The sequence below is a fragment of the Cyclopterus lumpus genome, chromosome 18 (assembly GCF_009769545.1).
Source record: "Cyclopterus lumpus isolate fCycLum1 chromosome 18, fCycLum1.pri, whole genome shotgun sequence".
NCBI classification, from domain to species: Eukaryota; Metazoa; Chordata; class Actinopteri; order Perciformes; family Cyclopteridae; genus Cyclopterus; species Cyclopterus lumpus.
In genome coordinates, this window is record NC_046983.1 from 15,376,930 (window position 1) to 15,398,415 (window position 21,486).

The 21,486-nt window shown below is 45.1% G+C and overlaps 2 protein-coding genes across 3 annotated transcripts in view; one reads left to right on the forward strand and one right to left on the reverse strand.

The window, feature by feature from the left end:
- The window catches only part of LOC117747656 (histone H2A.Z), a 1,493-nt gene extending 472 nt beyond the window's left edge, over window positions 1–1,021 (forward strand). Inside the window, exons 2-5 of the mRNA XM_034557063.1 lie at window positions 1–9; window positions 128–241; window positions 312–441; window positions 704–1,021. The exon at window positions 1–9 is cut by the window's left edge and continues 69 nt beyond it. Coding sequence (XP_034412954.1) covers window positions 1–9; window positions 128–241; window positions 312–441; window positions 704–765 — 315 coding nt within the window. The 3' untranslated portion in view covers window positions 766–1,021. The remainder of the gene's footprint in view (window positions 10–127; window positions 242–311; window positions 442–703) is intronic.
- Window positions 1,022–13,567: 12,546 nt separating this feature from the next.
- mllt3 (MLLT3 super elongation complex subunit) overlaps window positions 13,568–21,486 on the reverse strand; it is a 52,892-nt gene continuing 44,973 nt past the window's right edge. For both annotated transcript variants that reach the window (XM_034556586.1, XM_034556585.1), the window contains exons 8-14: window positions 17,925–17,994; window positions 17,686–17,739; window positions 16,954–17,092; window positions 16,151–16,247; window positions 15,999–16,067; window positions 15,355–15,426; window positions 13,568–14,088 (exon numbers count right to left, since the gene is read on the reverse strand). In XM_034556586.1, the coding sequence (XP_034412477.1) occupies window positions 13,957–14,088; window positions 15,355–15,426; window positions 15,999–16,067; window positions 16,151–16,247; window positions 16,954–17,092; window positions 17,686–17,739; window positions 17,925–17,994 (633 nt within the window). In that variant the 3' untranslated portion in view covers window positions 13,568–13,956. The remainder of the gene's footprint in view (window positions 14,089–15,354; window positions 15,427–15,998; window positions 16,068–16,150; window positions 16,248–16,953; window positions 17,093–17,685; window positions 17,740–17,924; window positions 17,995–21,486) is intronic.

Sequence of the window (21,486 nt, forward strand, 5' to 3'; positions counted from 1 at the left end):
GGACTGCAGGTGAGTCCACGGGCTCACTGACGCTGCCCAGCAGACGGCGCACGGGCCACTCAGCTGGCCGGGCCGGTGAACCCCTTTTGTTTCCCCTCACCAATGTCCGCTGTCCTTGTCGCCGCAGTTCCCGGTGGGTCGCATCCACAGACACCTCAAGTCCAGAACCACCAGCCACGGCCGAGTGGGAGCCACTGCTGCGGTGTACAGCGCGGCGATCCTCGAATACCTCACGGCCGAGGTAACGCCGAGCTCGCTGCTCCACCTTCCGGGTGTTTCTGGCCCCACGTGTTGATCTCTATGTGTTCCAGGTGCTGGAGTTGGCCGGAAATGCATCGAAGGACCTGAAGGTGAAGCGCATCACCCCCCGCCACTTGCAGCTGGCCATTCGAGGAGACGAGGAGCTCGATTCTCTGATCAAGGCCACTATAGCTGGTGGAGGTAAGGAGACGGGTCTGCATTGAGAAGTGCACTTAATATCTTTGAGCTCCACAAATGCTTTATAATATAACTATGCGAGTGTGAATACACCCACGCTCCATTGTTAGTTATCATGCTATACATGAAGTTGTCTAACAAAAGATGTCTTAAAGAATCATCCATCAGCTGTCTGGCTTGTGTTGCTGCCTCCATGTTCTGATTATCCACCAATTTAAACCGCTTGTGGTTTACAACTGTTAATGGCGCCTCCACTGTTTCCCAGGCGTGATCCCTCACATCCACAAGTCTCTGATTGGAAAGAAGGGCCAGCAGAAGACTGTATAACCTGAAGGACTTTGGGAGTCATGAAGTCTGCATCAAGTGGTTTAAATGTCTTTAGGTTAGAACACCTTTCCAGTTATGTGTATGGTTGAGCTTTCATTTACTCACCTGGGGTATTTTTTTAAAAAGTGGCTTCAAAGAAGCTCATTTTTGTGTTTTGGCTTTTTTGTGTTGCTGCAGTTTTGGTTTTGACTTGCTTTTGTGGCATTCATATGTTTAAATGGTGTTTTAATAAAGCTCTTATTGGGCATTTGCAGTTTGTTCTCTCCATTCGTACTTTTTGTTTGCTTATTCATGTTGTTTCTACGCAGTAGATATTCAGCTGGCTTCTCCAGTTTGGATGGTGCACATGTACTTTAGTGGTTTGAAAGAATCTACCTCAATCAACAAAGTAAAGCACTACAACCATGTGGGCTGAGCCATCTTGAGCATACAAACCATTTCAGCCTTGTAGTTGCATGGTTTCAAAGAATGTTTAAGTGGTTCACTGTAGCCTGATAACTGAACTTCTGGATTCCTGACTAAAGACTGGAATGGCACAGTGACTGATGAGCTCTGCAGTATCCACATGACCGTTAAATCCTTCAGTCTCTTGATTCTGGAACTACTCATGGACCACACCTTCAGATTGCTCTGGAGTAGAAACTGAAGGCCTCTCCATAGTGCATCAGATGATACAACCAGAGCCCATTGTTGTGGACCATCTTTGTTCAATATAACTTATTGTTCTGAAGACAGCATAAGATCTGTCTGTTTCACCGTTAAAACTTCTGGCGGGCCACAAGTGAAAGATGTTTAACATCCAGAATCTCGCTCTGGCAGGAAAAGGACCAGCTGGTCAAACTCTTTGAAGAAGGAACAATGGAGTCACTGGCCTAAAGAGCCAATATTCCTAACATCAGTCTCATTTCCCAACTGAAACATTGTTTTACGAAAAATTGACGTGCTTCAAAAATGTCTCTTGGTGGACATTCTTTAAAAAATATATACTGTGTGTGTGTATATATAGACATGTGTGTATTTCTAAGACATTTTGTTTAGGTTTTAATAATTCTACTGATCACATCCAAAAGCAAAGGAAGATATCTGGGCATCAGTTAGAAAATGCACTGAGCTGTGATACTGATGGACGGACACAAATTGAAATATTATTCAGACTTATGTTTGGGAAGCATGCTCGATCTAAGCTCTCCTAAATAGATTAAATGCACAAAGATGCAACAATTATATGCATGCATATATATATATATATGCATATATTTGACAATTGACTATTGCAATAGTATTCTTTATGGCACATCTTCCAAAATCCTACACAAACTCCAATACATCCAGAACTCTGTTCTCCAGAGCCGTCCCACAACGGATCCAATACAAAATCCTTCTCCTCACTCACAAAGCCCTCCAGAATCAGGCCCCCTCCTACCTCAGACCTGCTCCACCACCACACTCCATCAGGCCCCCTCCTACCTCAGACCTGCTCCACCACCACACTCCATCAGGCCCCCTCCTACCTCAGACCTGCTCCACCACCACACTCCATCAGGCCCCCTCCTACCTCACAGACCTGCTCCACCACCACACTCCATCAGGCCCCCTCCTACCTCACCGACCTGCTCCACCACCACACTCCATCAGGCCCCCTCCTACCTCACCGACCTGCTCCACCACCACACTCCATCAGGCCCCCTCCTACCTCACAGACCTGCTCCACCACCACACTCCATCAGGCCCCCTCCTACCTCACCGACCTGCTCCACCACCACACTCCATCAGGCCCCCTCCTACCTCAGACCTGCTCCACCACCACACTCCATCAGGCCCCCTCCTACCTCAGACCTGCTCCACCACCACACTCCATCAGGCCCCCTCCTACCTCACCGACCTGCTCCACCACCACACTCCATCAGGCCCCCTCCTACCTCACCGACCTGCTCCACCACCACACTCCATCAGGCCCCCTCCTACCTCACCGACCTGCTCCACCACCACACTCCATGAGGCCCCCTCCTACCTCACAGACCTGCTCCACCACCACACTCCATCAGGCCCCCTCCTACCTCACCGACCTGCTCCACCACCACACTCCATCAGGCCCCCTCCTACCTCACAGACCTGCTCCACCACCACACTCCATCAGGCCCCCTCCTACCTCACCGACCTGCTCCACCACCACACTCCATCAGGCCCCCTCCTACCTCAGACCTGCTCCACCACCACACTCCATCAGGCCCCCTCCTACCTCACCGACCTGCTCCACCACCACACTCCATCAGGCCCCCTCCTACCTCACCGACCTGCTCCACCACCACACTCCATCAGGCCCCCTCCTACCTCACCGACCTGCTCCACCACCACACTCCATGAGGCCCCCTCCTACCTCACAGACCTGCTCCACCACCACACTCCATGAGGCCCCCTCCTACCTCACAGACCTGCTCCACCACCACACTCCATCAGGCCCCCTCCTACCTCACAGACCTGCTCCACCACCACACTCCATCTCCTCTGATGATCTCCTGTCCATCCCACATAGGACCAAGCACCGGACGTGGGGGGACAGACCTTCTCCATATCTGCCCTCTCCCTCTGGAACTCTCTCCCCAAACTCATCCGAGACTGCACTGATCTTTCCTTATTCAAATCACAAATCAAAACCCACCTGTTCAGAACTGCTTTTAATGTGTGATTCTTTGTTTTTTTGTTTTTGTTTTCTTATCAGGGTCCGAGCGACTATAAGTCCCTATTTATTTGTTTTATTTGTTTTACCTGTATTTTAGCTATTCTTATTTATTTATTTTTAGCTTTTAGGATGTTTTAATTATGTGAAGTGTCTTTGAGTATTATGAAAAGCGCTATATAAATTAAATGCATTATTATTATTATTATTATATGCATATATATATATATATATGCATATATATATGCATATATATATATATGCATATATATATGCATATATATATATATATGCATATATATATATATATGCATATATATATATATATGCATATATATGCATATATATATATATATGCATGCATATATATATATATATATGCATATATATATATACCAGGCTGCTGGTGTGTTTGTATGCTTTTTGAAAGAATATAATGGTTGCCAGAACCTCAATAAAAAAAGTCATCATAAAAGACAGGCTTCATAGAGAAATATTAACAGCAACATCCTTTTTAACTATACTGTCAGACCACCACTAGATGGCACTATAACACCACTACAAGCCTCCTGCTAGAGGTCCCCACCATGACCTGTTATTCTCATACAACTAGAGGTTATCAGACTCAGCCTGTCAGTCATTATGACACTCAGAAGCTGAAAGAGAAATTGTGTGGATTTAACAAACAGCCTACATTATTACATCATCCAACATCTGTGGTGTGTCCACGCATAACCATCTCCAACTTATTGACCTGGAGGAACACAAAACCTTAGCAAAACTTAGTAGATGTTCTAATATTTTATCTGTAGGACTAGGATGTGATTTGTTTACTGTTGGAACTCTCTTTATGTAGCTGTGCTTTGAGATTTGATGAGGGCACGTGGTGAGAACAATGTCAGCATAGCCAACATACAACTGAGGTTGGTCATTTAAACAGACCGTCACTCATTCTTAAAGCTGCAGTGAAAGACCTGGCACCTTCATTACCCACAATGCAACATGTCACCAAACGTGCAACAATCTCTGGGTCACATAGATTGTAGATAGTTAGAGTTCTCATGTTTTCATAGCTCCATTAGTTTAGCTAGTGTTGTGCTCCCTGTGCAGCATCGGAACTCTTCAACACATTGGATCAAGGCAAATAGAAGAATAACATCTTAACCTCCTTGTTAATGAATGAGTGTTAGTCCAGGGACCTAAGGAGTTTGCAAACAGTTTTCTTTTCACCCTTCATGTTTGCAAAATCCAATGTGACAAAATAATGAAGAAAACTCTTCAGTGTGACAGACTTGGCAGCTCTGGGCTGGCTGGCTTGTCCAAACCAATCAAACATGCAGGAGAGGCCGAGGTCCTTAACTGGACAAATGAGTCCAAACACTACCTGGGTGCACTCATTGGGCCTCATTTATGCGGAAATAATGAGAGTAATAATTGGTCAACTGATCCCACATGTCCTTAATGATGGGAAAAGGTCACTTGTCACTTTTATTGAATTGAAGCAGACCTTCTTTGCTTTTTCTCACGTCATCAAGACGCAGTGTAACTTCTTGTTGTTCAGGGTTCCATGCATGTTCCCAGCATGCATTGGGTGAAACAATATGGAATATTTCTTCAGTCCTTCTTTTCAAAGTCTAAAGGAATAGTTTAACATTTATGGTTTTGCATGAAGTATGGAGCTGAGCATGGTTAGCTTAGCAACAGGTGAAGCAGAGGTGGGTTGTTACACAGGACCCTTTAAAAAACACCTGGCAGGTGATGGGAGGAGCCATCTGTCAATCAAACTCTTACTGAAGCATCTTTTTAAAACTTTGGACAGAGCCAGGCTCGCTGTTTACTTCCAGTCTTCATGCTAAGCTAGGCTAATAGTCCTGTCAGCAAATTGATTAATTTGTACATTGACAGAAGACAGGAGATGAGGGTGGGAGGTGACATGCAACAGAGGGAATGAGCATATTTACCAGAACGTTTATCAAATGGATCATTCCTTTAAAAATCAGAATATTACCTCCTAGTCTCTCTTGAGGATTTGCAATCCAACACTTGAATAAATCAAGGATTGTTTTTTGATGAAGTTTTTTCTAAACGTTAGGTTGTTTTTTCTGCTTCTTTAGCTCTGGTGACATTTGTATTCATGCACGCTACAAATTAGCACCTGTGCTGGACCTGGACTACAGCATGTGGCCAGTTTGTGTCTGCTTGATGATTTCTTCTGCAGATCTGGTTTTAAAATATTAAGTTAGTGAAGAGTATACTTGTTATTTCATTGTAATCACAGTGCAGGAACTGAAACTGCAGCGTTCACCTTCAGGCTGGACGCTCTCTCTGGAAGCCATTAGCACATCTGGCCTTTGTATTGGTTTTACAGAGCTCATGAAAGCATGTCATCACAAGTTCTCAAATAAGTTACAGTCTGTAAAGAAGACTTTCTGATTATGAACATTTGTACAACTTGAGAAGCTGAGAGAAGGACGACCTGCTCTCCCACCGAGCCACAGACCAACTTAGTGTTTGAACTCTCCCCTACTGGACGCACTGAGGCATTATTAGTGGTATTCCAGGTCTCACTGTCTCCTTCCCTTTTTACCTCAATAAAGTGCTTTTAATAATCAAAAGTCCACTTGTTTCCATCTTGTCTATTTGTCTGACTGGTGCTTTGTTTTAGCAATGTTGTCGTATTTAAAGCTGGACCCTTCACTCAGTTTCACCCCTAGAACGTAGACTGACCAGAAATCCTAGCTTAGCATAAGCCAGGTCCAGCCACGCAGCCGTCCGGCTCTACTCCATCGACTGTCATGCAGTTGTTTCAGATCTTCTTTCATTTTCTGGCATTTTTTTTTTTTTTTTATGATTGGAAAAGTCAATAAATATCCGAGCTTTACAGGAACAATGTTCATTCCATTGTGTGTCGATCAGCAGGGGAAACTAACATCTGTAGCGTTAGCTTCTATCTTTATGAACTTGTTTTTACTGCTAAGTCGGTTGATATATCCTTCCATCACATAATGTAGACCCTTCTGTCAGCTTCTCTCTAAAGCAGCTTTTTTGTTTGTTCAAAAATATTGATATCTTTTTCAAGGAGTGCAGTTAGTGACAGTGTGGGCTCCATTGTAAGTAGCAGCGGGCTTAGCCAAGGCTCTGTTGCTTTGGTGTGTGCAATGTTCTCACAATTTATAGAAATAATGGCCACATCATAGAAATAAAACCGCTTCCGAGCCGCTACCGAGCCGCTGCCGAGCCGCTGCCGAGCCGCTGCCGAGCCGCTGCCGAGCCGCTGCCGAGCCGCTGCCGAGCCGGGTTTGATAACGCAGTTAGAGAGAAAATGAGACGGCCACCGGGAGGGCTGGGAATTGAAGTATTTTTTTTGTTCAAGTTCACACTCGGGTCCATCTGGTGGCAGATGGTTCACAGCAGCGGTCCAGACTCTCCTCGCCCATCACACATGGCTAACTTATCAGAACAGACACAATGAAAACAGCAACGACACTCACGGCGCCTGTAATCTGTCAGGGATGAGACGGATTCACAGACGCTTTCAGCACGTTTGTCGACATTTTTCTTTCTTCTTCCATGTTCCTCTTTGGTGGCTTGGCATTGTCAGTTGGTGTGTGTGTGTGTGTGTATGTGTGTGTGTGTGTGTGCGCGCTCACACAGACGGGGTGGGCTGGCAGGGGTCACGGCTCGCCTAGATCCATCAAGAGGAACAAAGCAGGGGGAGAAGGAGCAGTGCCAAGCCCCCCGAAATCAAAGACCAGGTTTGGGATTGGGATTCGCTCCAAAGGGCTGGACCCATTTTGGTAGTGCAGGGGGTCCCGGGAGCCAGGGGGAGGGGGAGGAGCAGAGTTAAAAACACTAATCAAATCCACCACAGCGTCTGAGGACCGGGCCGGTTGAGTGAGCCGGCTGAAGCCTCTGCGTGCCGCATCCTTCCTCGTTCCTCCTCTTTGAAGTCTGCTTTGCTTTTGTTCTTTACATAACTTGATCTGATATTTGAAAGGCTAATTTGTATGCATTCTGTGAGCAGGGGTGGGGGGTGGACGGCAGAACCACCAGCCACCCAGAATTCCACAGGAGAGCTGACAGAAAGGTCAACACGATTGGCCACAGGGGGAAACGGGGACACACAAGCAACCCAAAAGCATATGATAAGTGTCTTTGAATTATTGCAGCTCTGTGCAAATTTGATGACAATGGCCAAGTGGTCAGGGGGGCTGAAATCCCTTTGCAGACAGAGACCGCGTGTGCTTTGGTGGTCTTCATTTTGCCATCGACTTCCCCAACGGAAGAGACGGCAACAGGCTGCAAAGCCGAATATGATTGAACACTTCAAAGGAGCTCTAATAGCGCATATTTACATGAGCAGGACCCCCCACATTTCTTTCATTACATATTTGTATGCACTTAAATACATGATTTAGATCCACACACTAAACACAATAAGTTTTTCTGAGAATTCAGAGTATTATCATAACTACTAGCTGTAGCTTAACTGCTTTCACTTCCTGGGAATCAGCATCACCAACAACCTGACGTGGTCCTCACACGTCTCCATCCTGGGGAAGAAAGCTCACAAACTGCAGTATTTATTAAAGACACTTAAGAATCCACAATTCCTGTGCCAAGCTCTGGTTAGCTTTTTACTTTTACAAACATGGGATGTGCACGGATCAGGACCGCCTCTACAGCGGACCACGAGGCTCCTGAAGAGTTAATGGAGCTGCTGCAACAGCATCACTTCTATCAGAACTGGAGAGCATGTTGTCATTAAGAGAAGAGCAATAAACGACACTGAAGGTTTTCTGCTGGATGGAAAAGATGTTCCTCGATCTTCCCGACTGACGACCTGACGACGACCTGATGGGCAGACGGGGCCTTCAGGGGCTTCTGTGAAACAAACCATCCGGTCAGGTGAGTTGCTATAGCTACCATTTGGTATGATATCGTGAAAAACATCAAAAACGGTTGTTTGGGAATCTAGCATGGTTGCTAAGGTTCATAAGGGGTTCCTATAGTTACCCACCAGTACAAGAACACAGCGCTGGACCTGGTTGCTCAGGTTACGGGTGTGGCTACTGAGCCTTGGGAAGACTGGAATTTGGATGAGCAACTTCACAGCATCCGAGATATTACCCACAACTGGGCAGCAATAGAACAAATCTATAGAGTTATTGTATGAGGTTATATCTCCATCATGTGGCGCTGGGAGCTACAGCTGCTTTAGTCAGAAGTTCTCTGAGCGGCAGGGAGGTGAGATGAGGAAGGAGAGACTTTCATTAACCTTGAGCTTTAATGACTTCCTCAAGGGGCTTTTTGACTACTGTCCAGAGGCTTGCCAGGACGGGGGGGGGGGGGGGGGGGGGGGGCTTTTCTCCTCAGCCTTGGCCTCGTGCCAGGGTGACAATCAATGTCTCTGTGTCTCTTCTGTGGGAGATTATTTAGAAGGTCTCCCCCTTTTTATTAGAGGAAGTGGTATTTGGAAGCTCAAACAGGATGTCATGCTGGCTGGACATCATGTAGAGCCTTCCCTCGGCTCTTTTCTTTCTCCACCCCTCAGCAGAAAACAGCTCAAATTAATCCAGGAGTCTGAGCAGCCACAGCCTCCTGTTCTTGTCTCCATTTGGAATCCTTCACAAGGGAAACGTGTCCTGAAGCCTGAGGTCTGCTACACAGGAGAGGATGCCACCTGAAAGCATGATGCAGGAAGGCTCCATTTAAAAAGACTTTTACTCTCCAGTACCACAGATAAGGGATGCTGCCCAACGAGATGTCCATCATCAGGAATATTGGACCGGGCGCTTGTCTCCGCTAATAGCAGCTGAGAAGTCATAAAGTCAGCAAAGTAACTCAATAATGTCAGTCAGGCCTACATGGTTATATCAATCTGTAATGTCCATCTGAAGTTAGCCAGCAAACCCCCTGAGGGTATTAAACGGAGCAGTGGTGAGTTTTATTGCTTATGAATTGCTTTAACAATAACATAGTCTCATTTTAATATTGTAGATAGGAATACATGATATAATATAAATCAAGTATGCTGCAGTGATGTGCCCAAGACAAACTATCACCAGTTTAGTTGACCCACAATTTTCATTGGCCTGGTTTCCAGCAGCAGGCCGTCTCTGATGAAGCCACAGCGCTCTACCTGTCTACCCATCTACCTGTCTACCTGCTCAGCAGCAGACAGCAGACAGACAGCTGGAGACCAAAGTGGAGTGTTTAGCAGCTAAAGATGCAGATGTTGTTCTCAGGAGACCAAAACCGGGCTGAAAGAAGTGAATATCACACTGAATATTGGACATAAACACAACTCCAGATGAGCTGGACATAGACAGTTGCTTGCAGGTTTGCCTGAGGTCCCACCTAAAAACTCCCCTGAAAAGACAAACATGAAAGCACAGGTGTAGTTCTTAGCAGGTTTTTATTATTTACTTCGGTCTTATTTTGTTCTATTTGGTACCGTTTGCCGTTTATGAGTCTCATTGGATTCTCAAGGGATTATTGAGTCTATATTCATAGGCTGTGCTGGTACATCTTATATCTATAGTCGTTGTGACTTCACGTCTCATAGGGTCCATTGGACCTGGAGGTGTCTGATGCTGGTGAACCGGCCTCCCGCATTGGCCCTGCTGATGCCCCGCCCCCCCTCCTCTCTACCTCCTTCTGTTTCATGGATTGGAGTTCCATTCATACATTGTCATATTCATGTAATGTGTTTATGTAACTCTGTATCTCTGTTCATCTGGTCACATGACATCTATTCATCTGTCCATCCGGGGAGAGGGATCCTCCTCTGTTGCTCTCCTGAAGGTTTCTTCACTTTTTTCCCTGTCAAAGGTTATTTTTATGTGAGGTCAAAGGTCAGGGATGTCGTATGTGTACAGATTGTAAAGCCCTCTGAGGAGAATTTGTGATATGTGATATTGGGCTATACAAAATAAACTGAATTGAATTAATAAGATTTATCTTTTTGAGATCACAAAGAAACTCAAAAGTTCTTGGAGCAGAGGACGGTTACTGCTTGTCCCGAGGGTGATGATAGAGGGTCATGGGGTCAATTCAAACCAAAAGGACATTTCATGGGAAAAGGACAACCTTTTGATATTGCTAGGCCTCACCTCCACAGGATGAAACTGGGCTGGAAAAGCAGCGATTTCAAAGGCTGAATATAGAAGAACACCCCCGACTCCTCCACAGAGACATTTTTAAACGTGCATCCTTCAGGCACCAGGAACAGGCTGGTAAGATCTGTGACATGGAGACTGAAGAAAGCATCCTCGCCCACAGGAAATGGGGAAACTGGCCGACTTCCAAACTGCTCTTCCATCAGACCACCCACTCAGACCGACATAAAGAACATGCACGGCACAGGTTTTTGTGATCCACTCGAGGCGGGAGATCAACATTTTGATCCCACAGTGCAAGAAATCCCAGTTTCTGACCTTTTCCCTCTTTCCACTGTGATCCTGCTAGGTTTAAATCAGATTGTGTGTCATTGTATATTTAGGTTTCAAGCAGCTGCACAACCTGCAATATGAATATTTCATGAGGGTTTCTCCAGAAAGAGCGGATCTTCACCGTACTGCAGCCTTGAGTCTCTCCAGGTCTCAGACAGTGCTGTGATACAAGTGGACTGGAGAAGGATGCTCAGTAAACTGCTGTAATGTGTGACTGAATACGAGAGGTCTTCGATCTATGATATACCCAATATTCATTAAAGAAAATCAGGATTAAAGCTCACCCACAAGTTGCTTGATAGCTCATCTGTACATCATACAGAATGTTTATTGTATTTCCTAAAAATACACAAGAAACCATAAGACAGAACGCAGGGTGAGAAGCTCCAGTTTACCGCCCTGATCCGTGGCCTCGGCTACCAATCAAGAGAAGGCCTTCTCCTTGGAAAAGTGGATGCTGAGCTTTGATTTAACAACTCTAAATAAAAGATGGGTGATGTTTTTTCTTACACCCATAACAGTACCTGTCAGCCCACTGGACGTCTCTTTTGTTAATATGTACCAAACATCTTTCACACGTTTCAGAAATGCAGAACACAGCAGCCGTCCCCTCACAAAAGGGAGGGCTGGGCCTGCTCTCCCAATACAATCCCCCCGATGGAGTATTGACAATAGTATTCTGTACATACATATTAGTGATCTAGTTCTAGCACAGTCACAATATGGGAATCAAAAATAAAAATCAAACTACCAAATGATGTTGCACCTGTATGAAATGATGTGTTGGTGTGCTCCAATCCTCACAGCTGGAAAGACAATTCCTGAGAGAAACCTTTCAGCCTGTGGAAGTGCAGATGGATGCATTAGTCGGTGAGCTTCATGTACAAGAGCTCTCTGTAAGAGGACACAACCAACACGTATAGAACCTTACGTCTTATGATGCTCCCGTTTGCAGTTGGTCAGATCAGCCAGAACAGAATTCTACACATAACGGCTTTAAGCACTCATTTTTAGCTCTAAATGCGATGCAAGTTTGCAAAGCTGGAGAGTCGTCTGCACACTGAACACCTGAGCATGCTTCAAGTCTGAACCACCCTCTGACAACCCCGGCGGCTGTGCTCAGCGAGGCCAGTGTGAGGGGGCGAGGAAGGGAACCGACAGCTGAGAGCGACACCACCAAATAAGTTGACTGATACAGGAACACCGACTGGATCTTTATCTTACAACGTTGGCTCTGGTTTGTAGTGACAATCAAACCTACATGTGTGTGTGTACACTTCAACCTCCGGAAGACGATTCAGAAGTGCCTTAAAGCTGCATTCTCTCTCCTGACCACCAGGGGGCGACTCCTCTGGTTGTATAGAAGTCTATGCTTCATGTGTTAAAGCTGCATTCTCTCTCCTGACCACCAGGGGGCGACTCCTCTGGTTGTATAGAAGTCTATGCTTCATGTGTTAAAGCTGCATTCTCTCTCCTGACCACCAGGGGGCGACTCCTCTGGTTGTATAGAAGTCTATGCTTCATGTGTTAAAGCTGCATTCTCTCTCCTGACCACCAGGGGGCGACTCCTCTGGTTGTATAGAAGTCTATGCTTCATGTGTTAAAGCTGCATTCTCTCACCTGACCACCAGGGGGCGACTCCTCTGGTTGTATAGAAGTCTATGCTTCATGTGTTAAAGCTGCATTCTCTCTACTGACCACCGGGGGGCGACTCCTCTGGTTGTATAGAAGTCTATGCTTCATGTGTTAAAGCTGCATTCTCTCTCCTGACCACCAGGGGGCGACTCCTCTGGTTGTATAGAAGTCTATATAAATGACTCTACTTCTCTTGATTTATTCCCTCAGTAAACATTGTAAACATTAGTTTTTGGTCTCAATCTCTAGTTTCAAGTCTTCTTCAATACAGAATGATGTTCATTTAGTAAATTATGGTTGATTAGAGTCAAACAGACCATAAAGCAGGGTATGCTTTAGGGCGGGCTTACTGTGATTGACAGGTTACTAGCAGAGCAAAAAAAACCATGGTGACAGCCGTAATCCAAGATGGCGACGGCGAAATTACTGAAACTCGAGAGTCCAAAACCCAATGTGTGACGTTACCATGACGACGTCCACTTCTTATACACAGTCCATGTATCTTGCACAGTAAGACCACAAACACGGACTTCTTGTGCAGTTTGATTGTATCTGGGATATTTTCAGACAATTTATTATTAAGTAACTAGATAATAGTTCAACCAGTCAGAACGAAAAACCACACATGTTTTCATAGTTGGGACTACTGTACTTAAACCGGGCCCAGACCACGCCCTGTATTATTTTAAAATAAAGCTGGTCGTTATCCAAACCACTCCCCTTCACTGGATCCTCACGAGCTAGGAGGGCTGTCTGCAAGGCTGCTGCTTAACGGACTGGAACAGGAAGTTACCAGCGGCCCCTTCACACCTGCTGCTGCTCCCATTGAAATGATTCAGAGGCGACATCCCATTGAAATTCACGTCAAATCGAGCGACACACACACACACACACACACACACACACACACACACACACACACACACACACACACACACACACACACACACACACACACACACACACACACACACACACACACACACACACACACACACACACACACACACACACACACACACACACACACACACACACACACACACACACACTTCAATAAATAAGACTTACAATGTTGTAAAGCAACCATGCATTTGTCACGAACAACAAATCAAGGAACATACATGGTAACAATAAGCACATTCATTAAGAGCAACCACTTTCTTTCTTTTTTCTCTCTAAGAAATCAAGTGAAGTTTGAAGGCTTTCTGGGTGATCTCCTGATCCACAGGGCTCATGACCCACAACACCTGGCTCTGGGTCCTGCAGCGCAACCACCTCCTCACTCAGAGGGCCCAGTCCGACAGGCACACAGCAAACCGGACCCAGCCACGGTGGGCCTTTTGCATTGCATCCAACGTTGGAGTTCATTCAAGAAAAATCTAAAAAGTCTACTTGGAGACAGAGATCCAGCTGCTCAGAGCCTCAGGACAGTCCCGAGGTGTCCAGGTAACTCTGGAGCTTTCTCACTGTACTTCTGTCCAAGGAGCAAAGGTCAAAGTCAAAAGTAGTGTTTGTGATGTGGAAGTGTCCCGTCTCTTCAATGAGGTTCACAATCTGGAGAACAGAGAACACAATGCGGTTACGGTTCATTAAACTGAAATCAGTGCACAGTGAGCCTCTTTCCACCATAACAATTCCTTTACATAAACATACGAATACAGAACAATACAAATATGGTGCGCCTTCGTAAGGGTAGTTCTCAAGCTGTGGTTATAGCTAGAGAGAGATACACATATCTATATGTAGACCAGAGCATCAGATGCAGCATTTCATCCGAGTTCACACAAACAGAAACAATCTCCCTGGAGTCAGCGCTGCATACCCTTTCTCAGAACTATGCACAGAATTATTGCTGTTTAGGATTTGTTTCAACTGGAAGCAGCTCCCAAACGCAGGGAACTGGGCTAGCTTAGCTTGATGACTGGGAGTTAAAGCTGTGCACACTGATCAGCCCGGCTGTGTCTCCCCATCAGAGCCAGGCGTCTTGTTAGGAGAGCGAGGCACAACTGGGAGGATCCACCAATAGGCCTCCAGAACATCAGCGAGAAACATGCAGTCGCTCAGGTGCAGAGGCTAACCAAATGAAGAAGCAGATCCCAGCTCCTCTTCTAATCCAATAGAGGCGACCGATAGCACTGACGTGGAGTGATATCACGCCAACATCCTTGTGACAGGGTGTCGTAACTGAACATGAGATAGTGGAACTATCCCATGGAAATGTAAGTGATGATATTAAAGTCCAAACCTAAATGGTTACGGCTAGCAGCTAGCGGTGTTTACCACTTCCTTCTCTTTTTTTTACTCCATTATATCTTTATTTAGACAATAGTATGTGTGAATACAGTAGTATAACGTCTGTAGTGTCTCCAGAGGGAGCTCTGGGAAGTCTGATGAAAATCTTGAAATGTGTATTGGCGACTGTGGGTCAGTGGTTAGCAGGTCTGTCTTTCATTCAGGGGGTTGGTGGTTCAATCCCCGCCCTAGTCGATGTGTCCTTGAGCAAGACTCTTAACCCTGAATCGTTCCCTGTAGCTCTGTCTACGGTGTATAATGTAACATGATTGTCCCTTTGGATAAAAGTGTCAGCTAAATGTAATGTAATGTGGAATTCTCTTAATCAAAACAATAACAAAAGACGGAACGTGGAATCATGGGAGTTCAAAGCGCAGGAGGTGTTATTTTAACCACAGGTCTCCTCTTCTTCAAAACAAACAACCCCGCTGGTAAAAACAGCTCCATGTGAAACAATCAGTGTTTTCTATGAGTAATAAATACATGCTGAGTGAGGCCAACGGGAAAAGGTAGTTCATTCATACACACCTGTTGGAGTATATGACCTTCTCTGAGGGTCATCAGCCGTTTGTGCAGCTCCACCAGCTCGTCCAGGTACGCCTGGGAAGCACACGGCAACACCTCGTTAGCTGTTACACCTGTCCTTCACACCAGACTCCTCCCACTTTCTTTTTATGACTGACATTATGAAATATAAATCTCTTCTCTACAAAAACCCTTGCTGTTCTTTCATAAAATGTGTTCTTAATTATTAAGTTGTCTACACACATGCAGCCTAGCGAAGGGCATCGCCTTTTGAGGGAAAGGGGTCAGAGTAAAACCATAGAATGAAAGAGAGCTGTTAACTGGTTATCTCCATGTCCAAGTGGTGTATTTTGCTTCCCCAGTCACCTTCTAACATTGTATTCCCTTACATCCACCTCACATGCTCTTGGTCTTCCTTGAACCCATACGACGTTAAAACAGAGTGAAATAATCAAACCCCAGACTTTGGGACCTCTGGGAACTTTGAACACAGAACGAGACGACGCTGCCAGAATCAACTCATATGAAATCTATGATAACTCATTATGTAACCATTATGTATTTCTACAGGTGTGATATCGAGGCCACGTTACACTATGTCTGAATAGTGTTGCATACTGTGCCAGACTCCTGATCTCCTGTTGTACCTTGTCACAGTCCATGCTTCTGTTCTTGTCCTGCTTGTTCTGCTTGGTGGGACTCTTCACTTCCAGTATCTGACAGGGTAAACAGTCACAGTCACTGGGAGACTAGGAGCTAAAAGCTTGTGGTGGATGAAATGACACAAACCACATGTTACCTGGTTAGCAGTTGTCTTTAGCATGGGCGGGGCTTCATTGCGGGATGGGGGGGAGGGCGAGGAGCTGTCACTCTCACTGCCATCACTCAAACTGACCCTGGGTAGTTTATCACAAGGGGGAAGGCAACAAAAGATGCGTTACACGTGTGAATGAAGGCGCCGCGGGTTCGACCGCCTCCATCGCCACACGTTCCCAAAGCTTAATGCTGTGATTATTTTCACTTCCAGATAAGAAAACCAGATTTCAATGTTTTTGGGTAACCCTGCTACATCAGGCACCATTGGTTGATTTACTTTGACATATTATCACCTTATTAATCTGATATGGCTACTATTGACACAAAGCACCATTACATTCATGTGGAGTTGTGTTAGCGAGTCCAATATTCACTCTTTTAGCTCGGCTTTGGTCTCCACCACATCTCTTTAGCTGCTAGATGCTCCACTGTGTTCAACAACTAGTCTGTTGTCGTGTCTAAGGGAAAGAGAGTAAAAGCTCTGTATAGCTGCAGTTTAGTGAGAACTACCATCACTACACCTTTATTCCTACACACAGCCATTGGAGTGTGAATTCAACAATATTGATTAGTGCAGCTTTAAACACCAGAAGGAACAATCCTGAGCTCTTAAAGGAATGGATACTGTGCCTCGGTGTAAACACATGGCGGGTTATACTAGCTGATTTATTGGACCATCACTAACCTGCTCCCTAACACCTCAGACAACCCCACAATCTCTGCACCCCATGCGAACCAGCGGCCTGCGTCTGCGATCACGGTGTGGTGTGCCACAGGCTCACTAACCTGCGCTGGTGGTGCGTGAGATGCATGTGCGCGGGCCGCTCCACGTCAGAGTCCATGTCGTGGTCGTCGGCGTCCTCCGAATCGTCCTCGTTGTCATCCGAGTGCAGGTCCTGCATGACCGACTGCAGCGGGCCCAGCACTGTGTGAGCGGGACAGAGGTCTTTCATTGTTATGTGGAGGCACGGGTGAGAACATGCACGAGGCAGCGGGTCATGCTGGGAGCTGGAGGCCTGGTGGGACGGCCTGGTGGCAGTAGAACTGGTCCCAGTAGGTGGACGGACACTTTTACTCTTTACTTAAATGGACATGGCTTTTTCTTTGATAGCTTTCTTATTGTCAGCAACTCCCAGAAAAAGACCAAAACCACAGATGTGTTAGTCTGCCTCTCTGACTCTAACCCGTCAGCGCCTCAGCTCGTAGAAATCTTTAAAAATGGCCCACACATACACACTTTCATTTTATGGAAAGCAAACACTCAAACAGGAACAAATCGGGCACATTCCTCTTCACATTTGGTGCTCCGGTGAGCATTTCTGGCAGCAGGACAGTGCATGTGGGATTAAGGCCAAATGAACCACTATGGCTGTGACATCCGCAGTGATGGGTGCTCTGGAGGGTGGCATCGCATCCACGATAAACACAGAACCCTTACTGGCTGCAGAGAGATGCACGAGTTTTCATGCACGGAGACGAGCTGGAAGAGTGTGTGTGTGTGAGTATGTGAATGGTTACCTGTGTGGGTGGTGGCAGGAATAGCCAACCTTTTCCTGATGATGAAGTCCACCACTGCATCCAGAGAAAATAACAAACACACAAGCAGAGGTCACCCTCAGGTAAAGAAGAAGGACAAGTCCCACATTCTAGACCCTCTGACACCCGGATTTCTAGAGCAATGACTGGACCTTTATACAGACGGAAAGAGACAATAACTAAGAGATCCTCTGAAACGGATGCGAGTTCCACATAATTACCTTGCCGTTTGTGGTGTGTGGGAGCAAAGCCTGAACCGGAGCTGGAACTGGCTGGACTGGGCTGTTCGGACTGGGAGGGAGAAGAGAAAACAAAATGTGATAAATGAAACAACTAGGATGAAGGGGACTGATGCTTAGTCAAAAGTGGTTTTGAACAACAGCATCCAATCATTTGGAAGATATTTGCAATGTTGAGTTTTGACCACTTTCATGCGATGATACACATTAAGAAACGTTCCACGTTCTGTCCACCAGAAGTCATGGTTCTCATGTCTGATTATTTTGTGTGCGACTGAAACCCATTCTACCAAACAAAGAGGACTACAGTGGAGAAGGTAATGGAGTTCACAAATCAAGGCGGTGCGCCTCATTGGGGGGGATAGAGATCAGAAGATCCTGTCGGTGAGGAGGAGCTCCAGGTGTCAGTACGATGGAGGGAAGCCAAACATCAAACCACCCACACTGCAACAATGGACTTGGTGTTGTCTGTAAATAACCAGCCTGTTAATGTTAATGGTTGATGAATTTGGGCTGAGATTCAGTTGGAGCTTACGGCCCGATGCTGCTATATTTCTGGACTACGGCCACCCATCAGTAGTTAGTCACCAGCATCATTGAGCGCTTTATACACACCTCTGATGTGCCTCATATCAGATCTGGATTTGTCTGTTAATATGTTTCACAACACAACGGCTTCTTCCTGTTTAATAATAATAATAATAATAATAATAATAATAATGCATTATATTTATAAAGCACTTTTCATTCAAACAGAATCTCAGAGTGCTGCAGAGACAGTAGATAGTTAAAACAAACTATAATAGAAAATAAAATAGCTGGCAGTGATTCAACACAAAGTCAAAAATGCCTTCCTGAATAAAAAGGTTTTTAGGCCGGTCTTTCTCTCCTTATGCAATGGTCTGGTCTATGGGAGTGAATACGCCTGGTAACGTGGTCAGGGTCACCCCATCTAGGGGTTGGAAACCAGCATAACAAACTGTGGATATGGATATATTTGAGTGTTTCCCAATAATTACTGAGGCCGTGGCAGCCCGCCTACATCTATTTTATCCCACCATAGTTTCACAATGAACCAAATAATGATTTCACTTCCTAACACGTGGGCACTCCCTGGGCACATTTCCTCAGCAGCGGATTGCAGCGACTGGCTTGGAAAGTGAAAGTGGCTCCAAGCACCCGGCATCGGAGGGGTACTCGGTACGGTCCGATACTTAAACTCCAGGTAGGACTCTATATCAGGGCCGTGAGGTCCAAGTCCTGATATGGTACATAAGTCTACGTCAGCACTAATACTTTGAAGTCATCTTGGCTTGTCAGAGCCCAAACCAATCTACACTGCTGCTCTGCTCCTGGCCTCGTCTGAAAAGAGCCAGGCCCGTTTTAGTGCTTGAGCCTCAGATCCCCATCAAGCATCATAAATCACTGAGTCTAAATGATGTGCCATAAACATGCAGCAAACTACACACAAACAGTGCTGAAACTTAAACCTGTTCACTCCATTGAGCATCACGCGTGTGACTGCCCTCATATATTCCTCATGTCAGTTGCTTGGCAGGTCTTCCACTCAGCGTGAGAGCGTCCTGAGGGTCTGAGTCCTGCTGCCTCCGGCTTGTTGGAGGTCCCAACACAACGCAGACTTGTTGTAATCTGGTTCCGTTTGAGTAAATGTTTGGTTCTACTAATATTTAACAAGTTTTTATGACATAGTATATACTAATATATGGCTGTTCCTTTTTTGGACACGCTTAATAAACAGTATATATCATGATACATATGTTGAGTATGATATGGAGTATGAATAAAATGTAAGTTTGAGTGACGCCTTCTCCTGCACCAAGTCATGACTACAGGTCTGATGGTGCTTACTGCAGCACAATGCGATACATTAGACATAATCAGATATAAGTTATAACTAATGTAAAGAACAATATTTAAATCTGGCAATAAACTTTAAAAAAATATTTCCGGTTAAAAAAATGAATAAAATAAATGTAATACTTTTTGGGACTTTCAAGCCCTGCAGATACCCATGTAAACGTATCTCTCATATTAGCACACCTTTTCTAATATGCTCCAACAGTGGGAAGCAACCAGAAACACAATATGCATACGACATTCCTTAGCAGTTAAAGACAATGGTGTATTTCTTTTGGTCAATGAGCATTAACTGGCATTAGTTTTGATTCTTTTCTTACATATTAAACAGTATAGAAGAACACAAAGTGTGGATGTTTGGAACCTCGAGAGGCAAAAGGAGCTTTGAAGGGAGCCGCTGTGTGGTCAGCTCTCATCTCTTTGAGTCATGTGTTGCTCTCTTCAGCTCGGGGCAACAAAGAGCTCACGAGCCGACACGTGTGCAGATGAACTGGACGCAACCAGAAAGTCAGATTGAGTAACTGATGCATAGGATTGAACATCATTCTCTGCACTTTCCCATCTGTTGTCTTTAAAAAATTTCCTCTCAAGCTTCACTTCTGATCCACTAGAAGTAACAAAGATAATATGGAAAATATATTCTATCATGACTACGTAGGTAATTTCATATCTAGATAAGGATATATATCACGATACAGAATGTTTTCTGGTTATTCAATACATTAATAGTTTATATGAAATAACCACATGGTAAAGCCTATTTGTGTTTCCTCCCGAGGGAATTAATTACTTTACAAATGCAAAGAACTGAGGATTTTATCATTTAGTTAACGGCTTCAGTGCAAAAGGAAAAAAAGCATAAAGAATTCCAGCTATACACTGACTGTTTGCATGCATGTACACAAATGCAGATAAAAGACAATAGTTTGATTTAACTTCATTTGATCAGAAATCTGAGTTAGTTTATGTTTATCACAATATCTCAGTAATAATGTGATTACATTGAATTATCGCCACGCCCTCGTAGTGCATGAAGGTCAACAGCATTTCTGTATTTGCCTGTTTTCTGTTTCTAAATGCTTTGTGTGCGTTGCTTTATGTATTCTTTTGTTCCCTGTGGGGAAGCAGCAGGAGGTGGCGCTCAATGCAAGTTTCAGGTGCTTTCAGGAGCTGTGGGTCGGGATTGGTCGATGGCATTTAACTAGAAGGTAACCAACATGTCGCTACTGCGCCTCCCACTACAACGAATACTTCTAATGAACAAGAGTACAGCTGCAACTAATTATCTATGAGTCAACTCTTGTGATATTAATAATGGATTGTTTTGAGACATTTCTTTCAAGTCTAAAAAGGAAAACACTCCTAGTGCAGTTTTTTTAATGTGTGAATATTTTCATGTTTTCTTCATCCTCTATGATAGTAATCACAATATCTCTGGACTGGCAATCGGGATGGATGGCCATTTTCTGACATGTTATCGACCAAATAACTAATCAGTTAACTGAGAAGATAGTTGACAGATGACTGGATACTGAGGTGAATGCTGCTTGTGTGAGCCAAACAAAGTAGTGCAGGCCTCGTTAGTATTGGGGGGAGGAAGACATTCATCTCCAGTGGGAGACAGTGCCGGTGATCTGAAACGATACACAACAAACCGCTCAACAGT